We start from the raw sequence: 13,181 nt of genomic DNA, 5'->3' as shown, positions 1-13,181 counted from the left end.
ACTGAACAAAACATGCGGAATAATCACAGGATGCCTTAAAACTACATGTGTTGATAAACTCTATGTTAGCTGGCAATGCCCCTCCTGATGTGCAATGAGAAGATGCTGCTGTGAGAGAAATAAGGTCAAACATTGCGAAAGCCATCCACTGCATGACTATCAGCCTCCTCCCACTAGACTCAAATCAAGGAAAAGCTTCATGAGAACCACCACTCCTCTTGATGTTCCTCCAGCAACAGCATGGGTGTCCCTCTGGGCAGCTAAGCCAGGCAATTCCAACTGGGTGACCCCCCATGAGGGTCTTTCTCCAGGGGCAAACCAAGAAGGGCAACTTGGAAGTCTCTAAACAGACTCAGAAACGAAGTGAGCAGATAAAAAGACAACATGGCAAGATGGCACTACCTGGAGGAATCCTCCATCTCATGTGACTGTGGAGCAGAACAAACAACTACGCATATATATGCTTGCCCACAATGTCCTGCCTCATGTACTGAGGAGGAGTTGTTTAACGCTCGGACAATGCGTCACTGTTGCCCGCTTTTGGTCTAAAACTATTTAGCTGCTTGTGATTCCTTTATTTTATCACTTTTAAACTAATTTATTATGCAATGCTTTTGACATGAAATAAATAAGGATATGGATTCACATTTCCAAATTTGCTTTTGTGTTAGGACCTCAGTTGAGCCAAGTCCCACCAGCTCTTCTAATACAGTTTCTAACTCTTTACAGCTGAATCTCTCCTCAATCAGTTTAATATCCAGTGTACCTTCTTTCTGAGACACCAATATCCTGCACTGACAGAAGAAGGGAGGACTTTTAATAGATCTCGTTCATCTTTTTTATTTTGATTATAAGAAATCATCCTGGTTTCAGAAAAAAATGTATTTTCTTCTTCTCTCATTGACCACATAATCTTGATCTCAGTATCAAAGTAATAATGAGTAAAGATATCAGAAACAAAGAAACACAGATATTTGGCACCCCACAGACAACTTGTAGATGTTTATGTATACATTTTATTGTTCAAAAAGAAGATATATTATCTAGATATTCAAAATAATAAGATATTACAAAATATATTCTACTTACATGATCAGTACCCAAATACTGCAGTTTTGTACCAATGGGCAATGAAAATTTACATGGCCTTTTGTTTTTGCTATACTACCTTCTGTCAAACAGTGCTTCTGTCATAGGGAATGGACCAGCAGAACTCCATTGAGAAAGCTTGACAAAGAGGCTTTTTTGTGGAGCAGGAAATATCACATCATGTATTGTAAACTTTTTATGTTAAGGTTTTTTTTTTACTTGACTAGTCTTTTTTTTTTTTTTTTGTTCCTTCATGGACTAGACATAAGAGGGGGTAACCTAAAATTTGAATAGCTACCATTCATTCATCTGTTGCCAAGTTCCAGGCACAACACAGCTTCATGTCTTGGCTCATTTTTAAGAGAAGCCCAGAATACATATTAAAGTCTTAATACAGAGACATTTTTAAATAACTTCCACATGATGAATCTTCCCAATACTGTAACTGGTCACAACGTTAAAACTATTTCAGTGCTTAAGCTGGGATCCCCTATATTATGCCTACAGTGTCATGGAGAGACCATAGATGGATGACTGAAATCCATCCCTGTAAAAATGATTGTATTACTAGATTGATAAGTATATGGGCCATGATATAAAGGCTCTCATCATTAGGAAACTAGACAAGCATGTTACAGTTCCTCTGCAGCAACAACAAAACAGTCATTCAAGTTTCCTTACAAAAATAACTACATTTGCTGCCACCTAGTAAATAACTTAAGACATAGCACTATCCATCTATGCCTGGTCCTTGAATTGACATCAGGTATTACAGTGCTGAAATCAGGGGGTTCACAACATGAGGCATCACGTGTTTTCAGGGCTGCTGGCTGAAGAAGAAAAAAATGAGACAGGATAGAAATAACACAGATATAATTATTGTAATTCTGGGAATCAGGTGATTAGGAATATATATATAATGCAGAGTTAGATAATTGGTCCATTTTGCTTACTATTGTCTATACTAGGCATATCCAATCTCACAGGATCTGTAGTCCAAGATATTTGGTGGGAACCAAGTTAGAGGAAAGCTGTTCTTCACTAATGGGGAGTGTCTCTCCAGTGTTAGAAATGGGACCATATTCTCAACTGAGAAAGGATGGAAGTGCCAAACACAAAGGACTTTACCAGACAATGTGTTGAAAGTATATTCAGGCATAACAAACCCATTCTGGTAGAAAGCAAGAATATATCTGCATAGCTCCTTTTCTTATCACACAGTCTACCTTTCAGTGCTGTCATGTTTCTGCATAGCACACCATCTCATAGACCACTTTTCCCAACCTGTTCATTATCTTCCACCGGGCATGTCCCCTTTCCCCCTTTTAATTTTTTTACTTAAAGAACTCCACAATTTTGAGATTTTTGTTGTTCTTACAAGAGTTGGCCATTTTGTGTTGATTTCAAAGTTACACAGTAACACACTTCCAGGTTGTTAAGCATGTGCAAATTTCTCTGTACTACCAGCAAAATAAATATGGATATTGCAATTCTCAGCCTTTTTTCATATTAGTTTATGCTATCAGAAGGTGATATGGTTATCATTGTCAAACCTTGTTTTGGGGCACTGAGGCCACCTGAATTCATAGGGGATTTTTTTGTCACAATTAAAAGTTTTCATCCACATTCAAAAGGCAATCTAACTTAAATCAATACTGATTGCACATTAGTCAATGTAGTTGAAGACATGAAGCAGTAACTTAAAAAAATCTCAGCAATATTTCCACCAATGAGGAAATGCTTATACAACAAAGAGGATCTATAATAAACTGCAGGGATAAACTACAGTTATCTTGATTTTTTTTTAAAAAAGGAAAGCAACTGGGTTGAAAGTGGGGAGTAATAGCTATGCAGTTGGAGGTCCTCTTTTTCTGCTCACTAGTAGTCTGGGAACAGGGAAACGGAGTGGAGAAAAGTGATGACCACAACATACCCACAACAACACAAATTTTCTCAATTTTGCTGAAGCAGCACTAGTGACTTATCACAAAATTGTCAACAATGAATAAAGTGCTTTCAGGAGACTATTTGTGGGTTTCCTCTGTGTATTAAAAGGTACCACCAAATAACATGGGGAAACCTCAACTCTCATGCAATAATCTCCAAAGAGATTATTGGTGTGATGTGAAAAGCAACATGAGTTTTGTTTTCCTCCACTTGTAAAACTTCAGCTTTTCAGTTCCATTTGGTTTACCCATTTCTGAGCCACAGAAAGGAGTAAACAGCTGGCAGAGCTGGCCCTACCATTAAGTAGGGTAAGGCAGCTTCCTCAGGCAGAGGATGCAGTGTTTGTAGGGAGAAGTGTTTGGTCTGTCCTTAACCCTCTGGGTTAAGGTGGTACAATGGGTTAAACCCTTGTGCCGGCAGGATTACTGACTGACAGGTAGATGATTCAAATCTGGGGAGAACGGGTGAACTCACTCTATTAGCTCCAGCTCTCCATGTGGGGACATGAGAGAAGCCTCCTACAAGGATGGTAAAACATCAAACATCCGGGTGTCCCCTGAGCAGCATCCTTGCAGATGGCCAATTCTCTCACACCAGAAGCAACTTGCAGTTTCTCAAGTTGCTCCTGACACGAAAAAAACCCCCTCTGGGTTAGCTTGTTTCTGCAAAGTGCAGTAAACAAGGATACTGATCCCACATCCCATATTGCCAATTACACTGCAAGATGAGAGTCTAGATACAGAAGAATGCCACAAAGGCATGGAGGGTGATGTTGTTGAGGTCAGATGTAGCAGGGCTTTTGGTTACCTAGACTTCCACACACAATGAATTGTATTGTCCTCCATGAATTAAAAATAATAGTAGAATAATCAACCAAGATAGCAAACAAACTACAGTGCCATAAAAGGATTGAGCATTAGCTCCTTTAACTCTTCACAGCATCACATAACTGGTTTTGAATGTTTAGAAGAAAAGAAGCTGTTCCTTCCTTTCCCATCCTGTTATATAGCTGCTCAGTTTAAACCTGTCTTGCAAGATCTTCTACGCTGAGCTGACACATATTTCTTTCAGAGGTAGGAGCTAAGGCACTCGCATGGCATAACCATTCAAGACGGCTGTTGGAATCCTTTTCCCAGCTATAGCTACTGTTCCTGGAGCACAAGGCACCAGAGCTGGACTCCAAAGGCAGGTCTGTTCTCTGGACATTGCTGAAGGTCACAATGATGCTGGGGATTTGGCTTGAAGTAGATGGCCCGGAATAAGACTCCTCCCTTCTCCATCCAAAGGCATTCAGATCTTCACCTGTCTTAAGTATCAAAGAGAACATAGAAACATGTGTTATATTTCAGTCAACAAAAGAGAAAATAACACCTTATTTTTGACATGGTCAAAAATCTATCTTGCCAATCGAAACAGGCCTCAGATTAATATCTATAGTATATAAAAGGATAAAGTTGTTTGCACAGTGACCATAACAACACAACTAAACGCCCCAGAAATACAAAACTTGACAAACACAACGCAAAAGCCTTGCCTCCCGGTTGTAACAACACAAACACACCACAAAACCACAATCCGGACCCACAAAACTCACAACGCATTGTGACTATAACAACACAACTAAACCAGATGGCCATCTGTCTGAGGGGTTTGGGTGGAGTCTTCCTCCATGACAAAAAGAAAGAAAGGGGTTGGACTGGATGCAAACTACAAATCCCAGCACCTCATGGCATGGAGTCCATGCATTTCAATGAGAGGCCTCTTCCTTCTCCCTTTCCCCACCATCCAACCCACTGACCCAGTTCCATGGCTCCACAGGCAGGAAAGGCTGGGACGGATAGAAGGAAGGAAGGAGGGAGGGAAGGGAAGCGAAGGAACGCCAAGGACAAGAGCCCTCCCTCTCTGCCCGGAAGGCCAAGAGCAAAAGGGAGAGAAAGACCATTGATCCGGTTATATTTACCCTCCTTTCTGACCAGTGTGTTCTTATCAGCGAGCTCAGGATCGGAGCAGAGAAAGGGAACAGCATAGGAATAAAGGAAACAAGGAGAGCACCCACTCTATCTATCCATCCACTCATCTATCCATCCACTCACTCACTAATAATAAACACCTACACAGGCAAGAATCAGCCATGGACTGAGGCTACAAGGCCATTCAGTGCTCATCCACCTCCCCAATCCCTACATTCACACTTGGCCTCCAAAAAAAACCAATTACAATACTAACAATGACAACAACAACAATAAGCATCAACACCATCACAGCAAGAAGCAGCCAGGCACTGAGGCTGAGAGGCCAGTCAGTGCTACACTGGGCCTCAAAAAAAAATACAGTAGCATCTAACTTTTCCAACCTTCATGACCACTACAACAACAACAATAATAAACACCTACACAGGCAAAACAAAAAAAAGACTATTGTACCACAATAAAAATATAAACCGCACTCAGCATCACGATTAACAACAAACCAAAGACAACAGGGATCTCAAGCAATTATCAATCAACACAAAAATTAAAGAAGGTAACAGACTTCAAATACTACTACTAATGCAAGTATAAAGAAGGTGGAGGTCACAGCATAAATAATGTAGACTGACCAACACCATCAGACTAAGCCACAGCAATGCGTGGCCGGGCACAGCTAGTATGTAATAAAAATGAAGAAAACTAAATTAAGAAAGCAAAATAAAATGCAAAGAAGAAAAGGATTCATTTTATTTGCAGCAGTGGTAGGAATCATATGGCTATCTAGCATTCCTGAGAGCTTGTGGCTTTAATCCAGTCTGAGTTTTACTTCAAACTTCGAAGGAGTTATCCAAAGTGCTGATCCTATTTTGGGATTAGGGTTCAGCACTCTGGATAGGTTACTTAAAATTCAGACTAAATCTACAAACGTAATTCTTTAACTTCCTCTTTTCTCTAAAAATACAAAATCAGTTATGTAAAGCTATGAAAAAACATTCCATGTCATGGATACCAACATGAAAGCTGCAAGTAATGACAATTTTTATCAATGTTACTTTGGGGGATAAAAAGAATGATGCTAGCTTTCCTCATTTATAATGTTAATGCTTAACACATTGTCTGGCATTCTGTTACTGACATACACAAGCATAAATCGCACTACACTTGAGAGCTAAATTATAGCGGTGGAAGCAGAGTTGCAAATGCACCAATACTCTGCATGATTTTTAATGCACTGCACATGCCACATAGCTGTTACGTATTTCACATAATGTACTGTGGTTGTACAATGGCACCCAGTCATTTCTGCAAGCCGATGTCTAACACCGGTATTGACTTTATGCTGATGTCAGACTGCAGCCATTATATTCTGGGGATTATGAGAAATGATATTCCCCAAACATTTTAGGTCCATGTGTGGGAAGCAATTTTGGATCACTTCAATATTTTTTAAAACAGTACAATAATTTCAAATAATTTTAAAATGTATGTATTAGTAATGTGCTGCAGTATTAAAAATAACACTGGCACATTTAAAAATGCATACTCTCCAATGCTCTTTAGCATGGATAGTCCTGATTAATCCTCCGCCTAGGCTTCCTCTTTCCTCTAATGGCCATGACAGCAGCCCACTCTTTCATCTGCTTTTAAAATGTCCCAGTTTCTCCTCCCTATCCTCACTTTAATTTAATGGCTGCAAACTGAATTCAGTGTGTAAAAGTAATTTGCTCTCCATTAACTCAAGAAATGCAGAGGAGAGGGCAAAGTCTTGTCCTGTTTACTGTTGCCAGTAGAACCAGGCAACAGTAAACTTAGCATTTTTATTCTTTTTGAGTAATAACATTAGTTATCTTGATCAGATTTGGATGTGTCCAAATCGTGTTCTGTTTTTTGTCTGTGAAATATTGGCAAATATGAAAACATTAAAGTAAAAACTAACACTAATGTGGTTAGCTAATCTAACAATCCCAAGCTTTTTCTTGGAAAATGGTGATGGTGTGAACTGAATCACTTCAGACTTCAGTTTGGAGTATAGACAAATTTTAACTCTCCTGACTGCAAGACAAAAACAAGCAGACCATGATGAAAGGATGCAGCCTAACCTTTTCTATATTGCGCTATTGATAATACAGTAGAGTCTCACTTAACAAAGCTAAACGGGCTGGCAGAACGTTGGATAAGCGAATATGTTGGATAATAAGGAGAGATTAAGAAAAAGCCCATTAAACATCAAAATAGGTTATGATTTTACAAATTAAGCACCAAAACATCATGTTATACAACAAATTTGACAGAAAAAGTAGTTCAATATGAAATAATGCTATGTAGTAATTACTGTATTTACGAATTTAGCACCAAAATATCATGATTTATTGAAAACATCGACTACAAAAATGTGTTGTATAATCCAGAATGTTGGATAAGTGAGTATTGGATAAGCGACTCTACTGTACTTGCAAGGAAAATGTTTGCAAATGTAAAGATGTTATTGTCTAAGATAAGTCACATAAGGACACATTGCAGTTCAAATTCATGTAGTGTATCCTACTAACTCAATATGCTGCTATCTCATTCTGCTGAATATAGGCCAGGCCTAGAATAATACTAAAGACAGTTTGGGAAATTAGAACTATTCAGTTTGCATTAACTATCATCATTGTCTCAAACTGGTATTGAATCAAATCACGTAAGCATGAAGTTAATCTCCCATAGGTCTTTTATCCAAAGTGATCCAAACCACTAATGAAAATTCATGTTCAACTGTAACTGATAGGAATATGTTTCTATATCAACTTCCTCACCCAGACCTAATTAAATTGGCTGAAGATACCTTTTGATACCTTTAGATATCCATATAGGACTGCTCATTATTGCAATGCTCAGGGTAGTATAGGTAGATTAGTGGGTCAGAGAGTCTATTCTGGTTTTTATTCTGAAATGTAAATGAACTATCCAGGGTGCTGGACCTATTTTGTGGCTAGCTTCATCTCATTGAATAGCTTTTTTAAAAGTTTGGACTAGAGTTGTGGAGTCAACTTCAGGAGTTGACTCGCAGTTGAAATCACCACAAGCAGAGTCACTCTGTGTAGGCACTATATATAAGTTCATTGTTGCTGAGTATACCAACTCCTGAAGAAGGGGATTTTCTCCACGAAACAGGGTACAAAAATATCCGGGAACCCCTGTAGACTTGGGACTTTATTGGGACTTTACTTGCGAAGACTTTTTTGAGAGCGGTGCTCCATCATTATTTTTTTCATTCCAGTATACAGCAACATGACCAACCGTCTGTTTACTTTGTTTGGAAGATATTTTCATTGACTATGTATCCCTGAAGCCTATATACATTGGAATCAAATATCAGACTTGGATACTTTTGTGTTAGAGCTGTTGCTCCTTTTCATTTTGTCTGGTACTGCCAAATTGAGCTTTGTACGGGGAACTTTAATAATATTATATGCTATTTGTACATATTTTCTTTGTACATAGACCATCTTGGGCTTGGAGAGTCACCCTTTTTGTTTTTTTTTGTTTTTTTTTCCTTTTCCCCTCTTCTCCTTCAGAAAATACTTCTAAAAGATAACACAAGTTCTTCATAATAGTAATCCCAGTAAACAAAAAGAAAAGCCTAATTCTCAGAAAACTACTACCACTTAGTTACCTCTCTTCTAGAGTAGAAAGTAGAAACAGCTTTAAGGAATAATTAAACCTGAAGCAGAAAGGCGTGAGAGGGGAAAAGGCACCACTGTAGCAAGGCCTGCAGTTCAAATGATGAAAAAAGAGAGGGCTTTTTAAAGAAAGCCCAGGGAAGGATAGCTCCAGGTCATCACTCTTCCTTCCCTGGGAAGTGGGAATCCTCCTTAAAATGCCTTGGAAAGGTGTGTGCAGAGGGAGGAGAGAGTGCATGAATTTGCAGCGCATATAGCGCATGTCTCTTCTAGAGTAGAAACAGCTTTAACGAAGCATTAAACTCACGTGTCCTTTACAGACCAAAGGGAAAGGATCTCAGAATGAGTGATGTCTCAACTCTGATGCTTTTAAATCCAGGTCTTAATGAAGGATATAAGGACAAACAATGTCACTGCCTAAAATGATGGGAAGGGGAGCCCGGGGAGCCCCCCCCCCATTGCTGCCAATGAGCCAGATCTAGTCATATTTTTTGGCTGATGTCTGAAAACTCCATCCCGTTTTTGGGTGGCGCACAAAAATGAATATGGTATACAGCCAGCAAAAACTGATCAAGGTTCAGTCGAAGTGCACAAGCCTAATTTGGACTAAGCCCCAGAGTGGGTTATTCATCCTACCAACATAGAAGCAAACTAGCTGCCACTAGCTAGTGTGTTGTGAGCAATGGATTTTATTTATTTTATATTTTTTATATTCATTTATTTCTAGCCTGCTTTTCTCTCTATGAGGAGCCCCGGTGGCAAAGTGTGTTAAAGCTGAACTTGCAGACCGAAAGGTCCCAGGTTCAAATCCCGGGAGCGGAGTGAGCACCCGCTGTTGCTCCAGCTTCTGCCAACCTAGCAGTTCGAAAACATGCCAATGTGAGTAGATCAATAGGTACCGCTCCGGCGGCAAGGTAACAGTGCTCCATGCAGTCATGCCAGCCACATGACCTTGGAGATGTCTATGGACAACGCTGGCTCTTCGGCTTAGAAATGGAGATGAGCACCAACCCCCAGAGTCAGACATGACTAGACTAGGCCCGGGCTGTGGCGCAGGCTGGAGAGCAAGCCAGCTGCAACCAGCTGCAATGAATCACTCTGACCAGGAGGTCATGAGTTTGAGGCCCGCTAGGAGCCTGTGTTTGTCTTGTCTTTGTTCTATGTTAAAAGGCATTGAATGTTTGCCTATATGTGTAATGTGATCCGCCCTGAGTCCCCTTTGGGGTGAGAAGGGCGGAATATAAATGCTGTAAATAAATAAATAAATAAACTTAACGTCAGGGGCAACCTTTACCTTTACTTTTCTCTCTATAAGGGGACTCAAAGCTGCTTACAACCTATAAAATCAGACAGTTACAGCCAAAAATAAAACACAAATCCCCACACAACAATTAACAAATTACAATATCTAAACATTATAAAATTTAACAAATGACATAAAACAGACATAAAAAAACATATTAAACATACAATTTAATATTGTATGGATGAAGGCATTTTTGGTAATTTGCTAATTTTTTAACTCCATACTCTAAGGCAGGGGTCCTCAAACTTTTTAAGCCGAGGGCCGGTCCACAATCCTTCAGACTGTTGAGGGGCCGGATTATCATTTGAAAAAAAAAAATACAAACAAATTCCGATGCACACTGCACATGTCTTATCTGTAGTGCAAAAACAACAACAACAACAACAACAACAACAATGAAAGAACAATCCAATATTTAAAAATAAAAACAATTTTAACCAACATACATTTATCAGGATTTCAATGGGAAGTGTGGTCCTGCTTCTGGCCAATGAGATAGTCAAGTTAATTAGGGTTGTTGTTGCTGTTGTTGTTGTTGTGTGCCTTCAAGTCATTTCAGACTTTGGGTGAGTCTACGTCTAAAATTTATTTTTTATTTACTGCATTTATTTACTACATTTGTATCACACCCTTCTCACCCCTAAGGGGACTCAGAGTGGCTTACAAATTATATGTACATACAATATATTATATTATTAGCATAGCACAATATTAGCATTATATATTACTACTAGCTGTGCCCGGCCACGCGTTGCTGTGGCAAAGTATGGTGGTATGGGAAATAAAGTATTGAGGAATTGGTGGTAGTTAAGGTAAAGGGTCCCCTGGGCTGAGTGGGTTGCTAGGAGACCAAGTGAGTGAAGCTTAGCCTTCTAACTGACAGCAATTGGATAAAAACAATTATTCCTCTCCCTCTAATTAGGAATTTATTTTTCTTTTCTTTTTGTTGTATCAACCTAGAGGCATGGATGAGGGGCTGTGATGTCAATTTTCGAGGTTGTGGGGTGTTTACTTTTGTTGTTTTGTCCGCTGCCGTGATGCCATCACTCTTTTATATATATAGATATTGAACGATACCACTATACTGTAATATTATTAGTAATATTATATGTAATATAGAATAGATAATTATTATTATATGGTATTATTATTAGTGTTATATTGTATTACATTATATTATTATTATCAATATTATATGTATATACACTATATTATATTATAAAACTGAGGGCGGGGGCCAGGTAAATGACCTCGGAGGGCCGCATCTGGCCCCCGGGCCTTAGTTTGGGGACCCCTGCTCTAAGGGTTTCAGTTCTTCTCACTCAAAATACACTTCCTGAGCCCATCTTTATGAAGACGCAAACCATTTATGCCACAGTTTGTTGAAACAAACACACAAAACTGGAACATAACTTACCAAACTATCTTCAAGGTTATAGACTCCAAAGGGTAAGTCCTACACAAACACAATTGATAGTTGTATGAAATTATCCATTCATGGGGACATGCTTCTATATTGTTCACTATCAATAATAATAATAATAATAATAATAATAATAATAATAATAATAATAAGAAGAAGAAGAAGAAGAAGAAGAAGAAGAAGTTTATTTATATCCTGCCTCCATCTCCCCCGAAGGGGACTCGGGCGGCTCACAGAAATATCAAATAAAAACAATAACAGTATACAATACATCAATAGAAAAAATGCACCAATTATAAAATCTAAACATTAACCTATGAAATAAAAACACACTTAATAAAACATAGAATTAAAACCAGCAAGGTTACAGTAATAGATAAGCTAAAGTGCGCATTATAAGTTGTAAAGTTAAGATAACAGATAAAGTGCAGCTGATTAGACAGCAAACTGTGACTTAGGTCTACTTCTCGTAAAAAAGAAATGAAGTAACACTGAGCCGTGATAACTAAAGTGGTGTCAAACTGAATTAATTGTAGTAGTGTCTATTAATCGGCCTTAAAAGAATCTACATATTAAAAACCTGTCTGTTACAGTGCATTTTTATTCAGAGGTAAATAAATTTAACTGAAGCCCCAAATAACTTGCACAGCAGAGGGGTGCAAATGTGGAGCTTAATCCAATGCGTACTTATGCAGATATAAGTGTGGCTGAATATCTTGTGTATGGAACCACAGCTTTATTTGCGATCTGACTTTGGCAACAAGCCTGAGAATAAGGAACTGAGGCTGGAAGAGAATGAATTGCCCTTTTCCACTAGCAACGCATCAGTCACAACAGTGAAAATGAATCACTTGCTAAATAGTAGTTGGAGACTGCAGGAAGTAGTTAGAACTAATGAGGGAAGGATGTTTTAGGCATATAGCCAGCAATTTTGTGCTGGAGTAGAACAAGAAGGGTAGTCATCATAAGTTAATGAAATGTTGGTGAGATGTAGAAATGCGTTATTAAATAAGCTCCACATTTTCTGCCATTAAATAAATATGAGGTAGGATATACACAGTAGAGTCTCACTTATCCAACATAAACAAGCCGGCAGAACGTTGGATAAGCGAATATGTTGGATTAAGGAGAAGCCTATTAAACATCAAATTAGGTTATGATTTTACAAATTAAGCCCAAAACATCATGTTATACAACAAATTTGACAGAAAAAGTAGTTCAATACGCAGTAATGCTATGTAGTAATAAATGTATTTACGAATTTAGCACCAAAATATCACGATGCATTGAAAACATTGACTACAAAAATGCATTGGATAATCCAGAACATTGGATAAGCGAATGTTGGATAAGTGAGACTCTACTGTAGTTAGTTCTTCCTTCAGGAGGAGAAAAAAGCAAGAATGATTGGAGGCTTCCATACCAGTGGAGTAGTGAACCTCCTCCAGATTTTAGTCTGAACTTTAGTGAAACTTCCAAGATTCTGAACTCTAGCCCCCAAGTAGAGTCAGCACCTTGGATAGCAACTTTAAATTCAGATTAAAGACCTCATAATTAACAAATAGGGCTGGATCTACACTGTCCTATATCTCAGGATCTGATCTCAGATTTTCTGCTTATCCCAGATTATCTGACAGTGTAGACTCATATAATCCAATTCAAAGCAGATAATCTGGGATCAGATCCTGGGATATAGGGCAGTGTCGATCCAGCCTTGGACATCAGTTGTTTGGATACCTACAGCCTTCCTCCTGTGGGAATGATTTTTTCCCTAACTATGT

At 38.7% G+C, this 13,181-nt stretch overlaps 1 protein-coding gene across 4 annotated transcripts in view; it reads right to left on the bottom strand.

Moving 5' to 3' along the window:
• Positions 1–993: 993 nt before the first annotated feature.
• Positions 994–13,181, bottom strand: part of opn4 (opsin 4) — a 78,283-nt gene continuing 66,095 nt past the window's right edge. For 3 of the 4 annotated variants that reach the window (XM_008119109.3, XM_008119110.3, XM_062975795.1), the window contains 2 exons: positions 11,395–11,433; positions 994–4,342 (listed from right to left, as the gene is read on the bottom strand). In XM_008119109.3, the coding sequence (XP_008117316.1) occupies positions 4,055–4,342; positions 11,395–11,433 (327 nt within the window). In that variant the 3' untranslated portion in view covers positions 994–4,054. The remainder of the gene's footprint in view (positions 4,343–11,394; positions 11,434–13,181) is intronic. The other variant, XM_008119111.3, reaches the window with a different exon arrangement.

Source organism: Anolis carolinensis, chromosome 3 (assembly GCF_035594765.1).
Source record: "Anolis carolinensis isolate JA03-04 chromosome 3, rAnoCar3.1.pri, whole genome shotgun sequence".
NCBI classification, from domain to species: Eukaryota; Metazoa; Chordata; class Lepidosauria; order Squamata; family Dactyloidae; genus Anolis; species Anolis carolinensis.
This window is presented reverse-complemented; position numbering and strand designations above follow the sequence as displayed.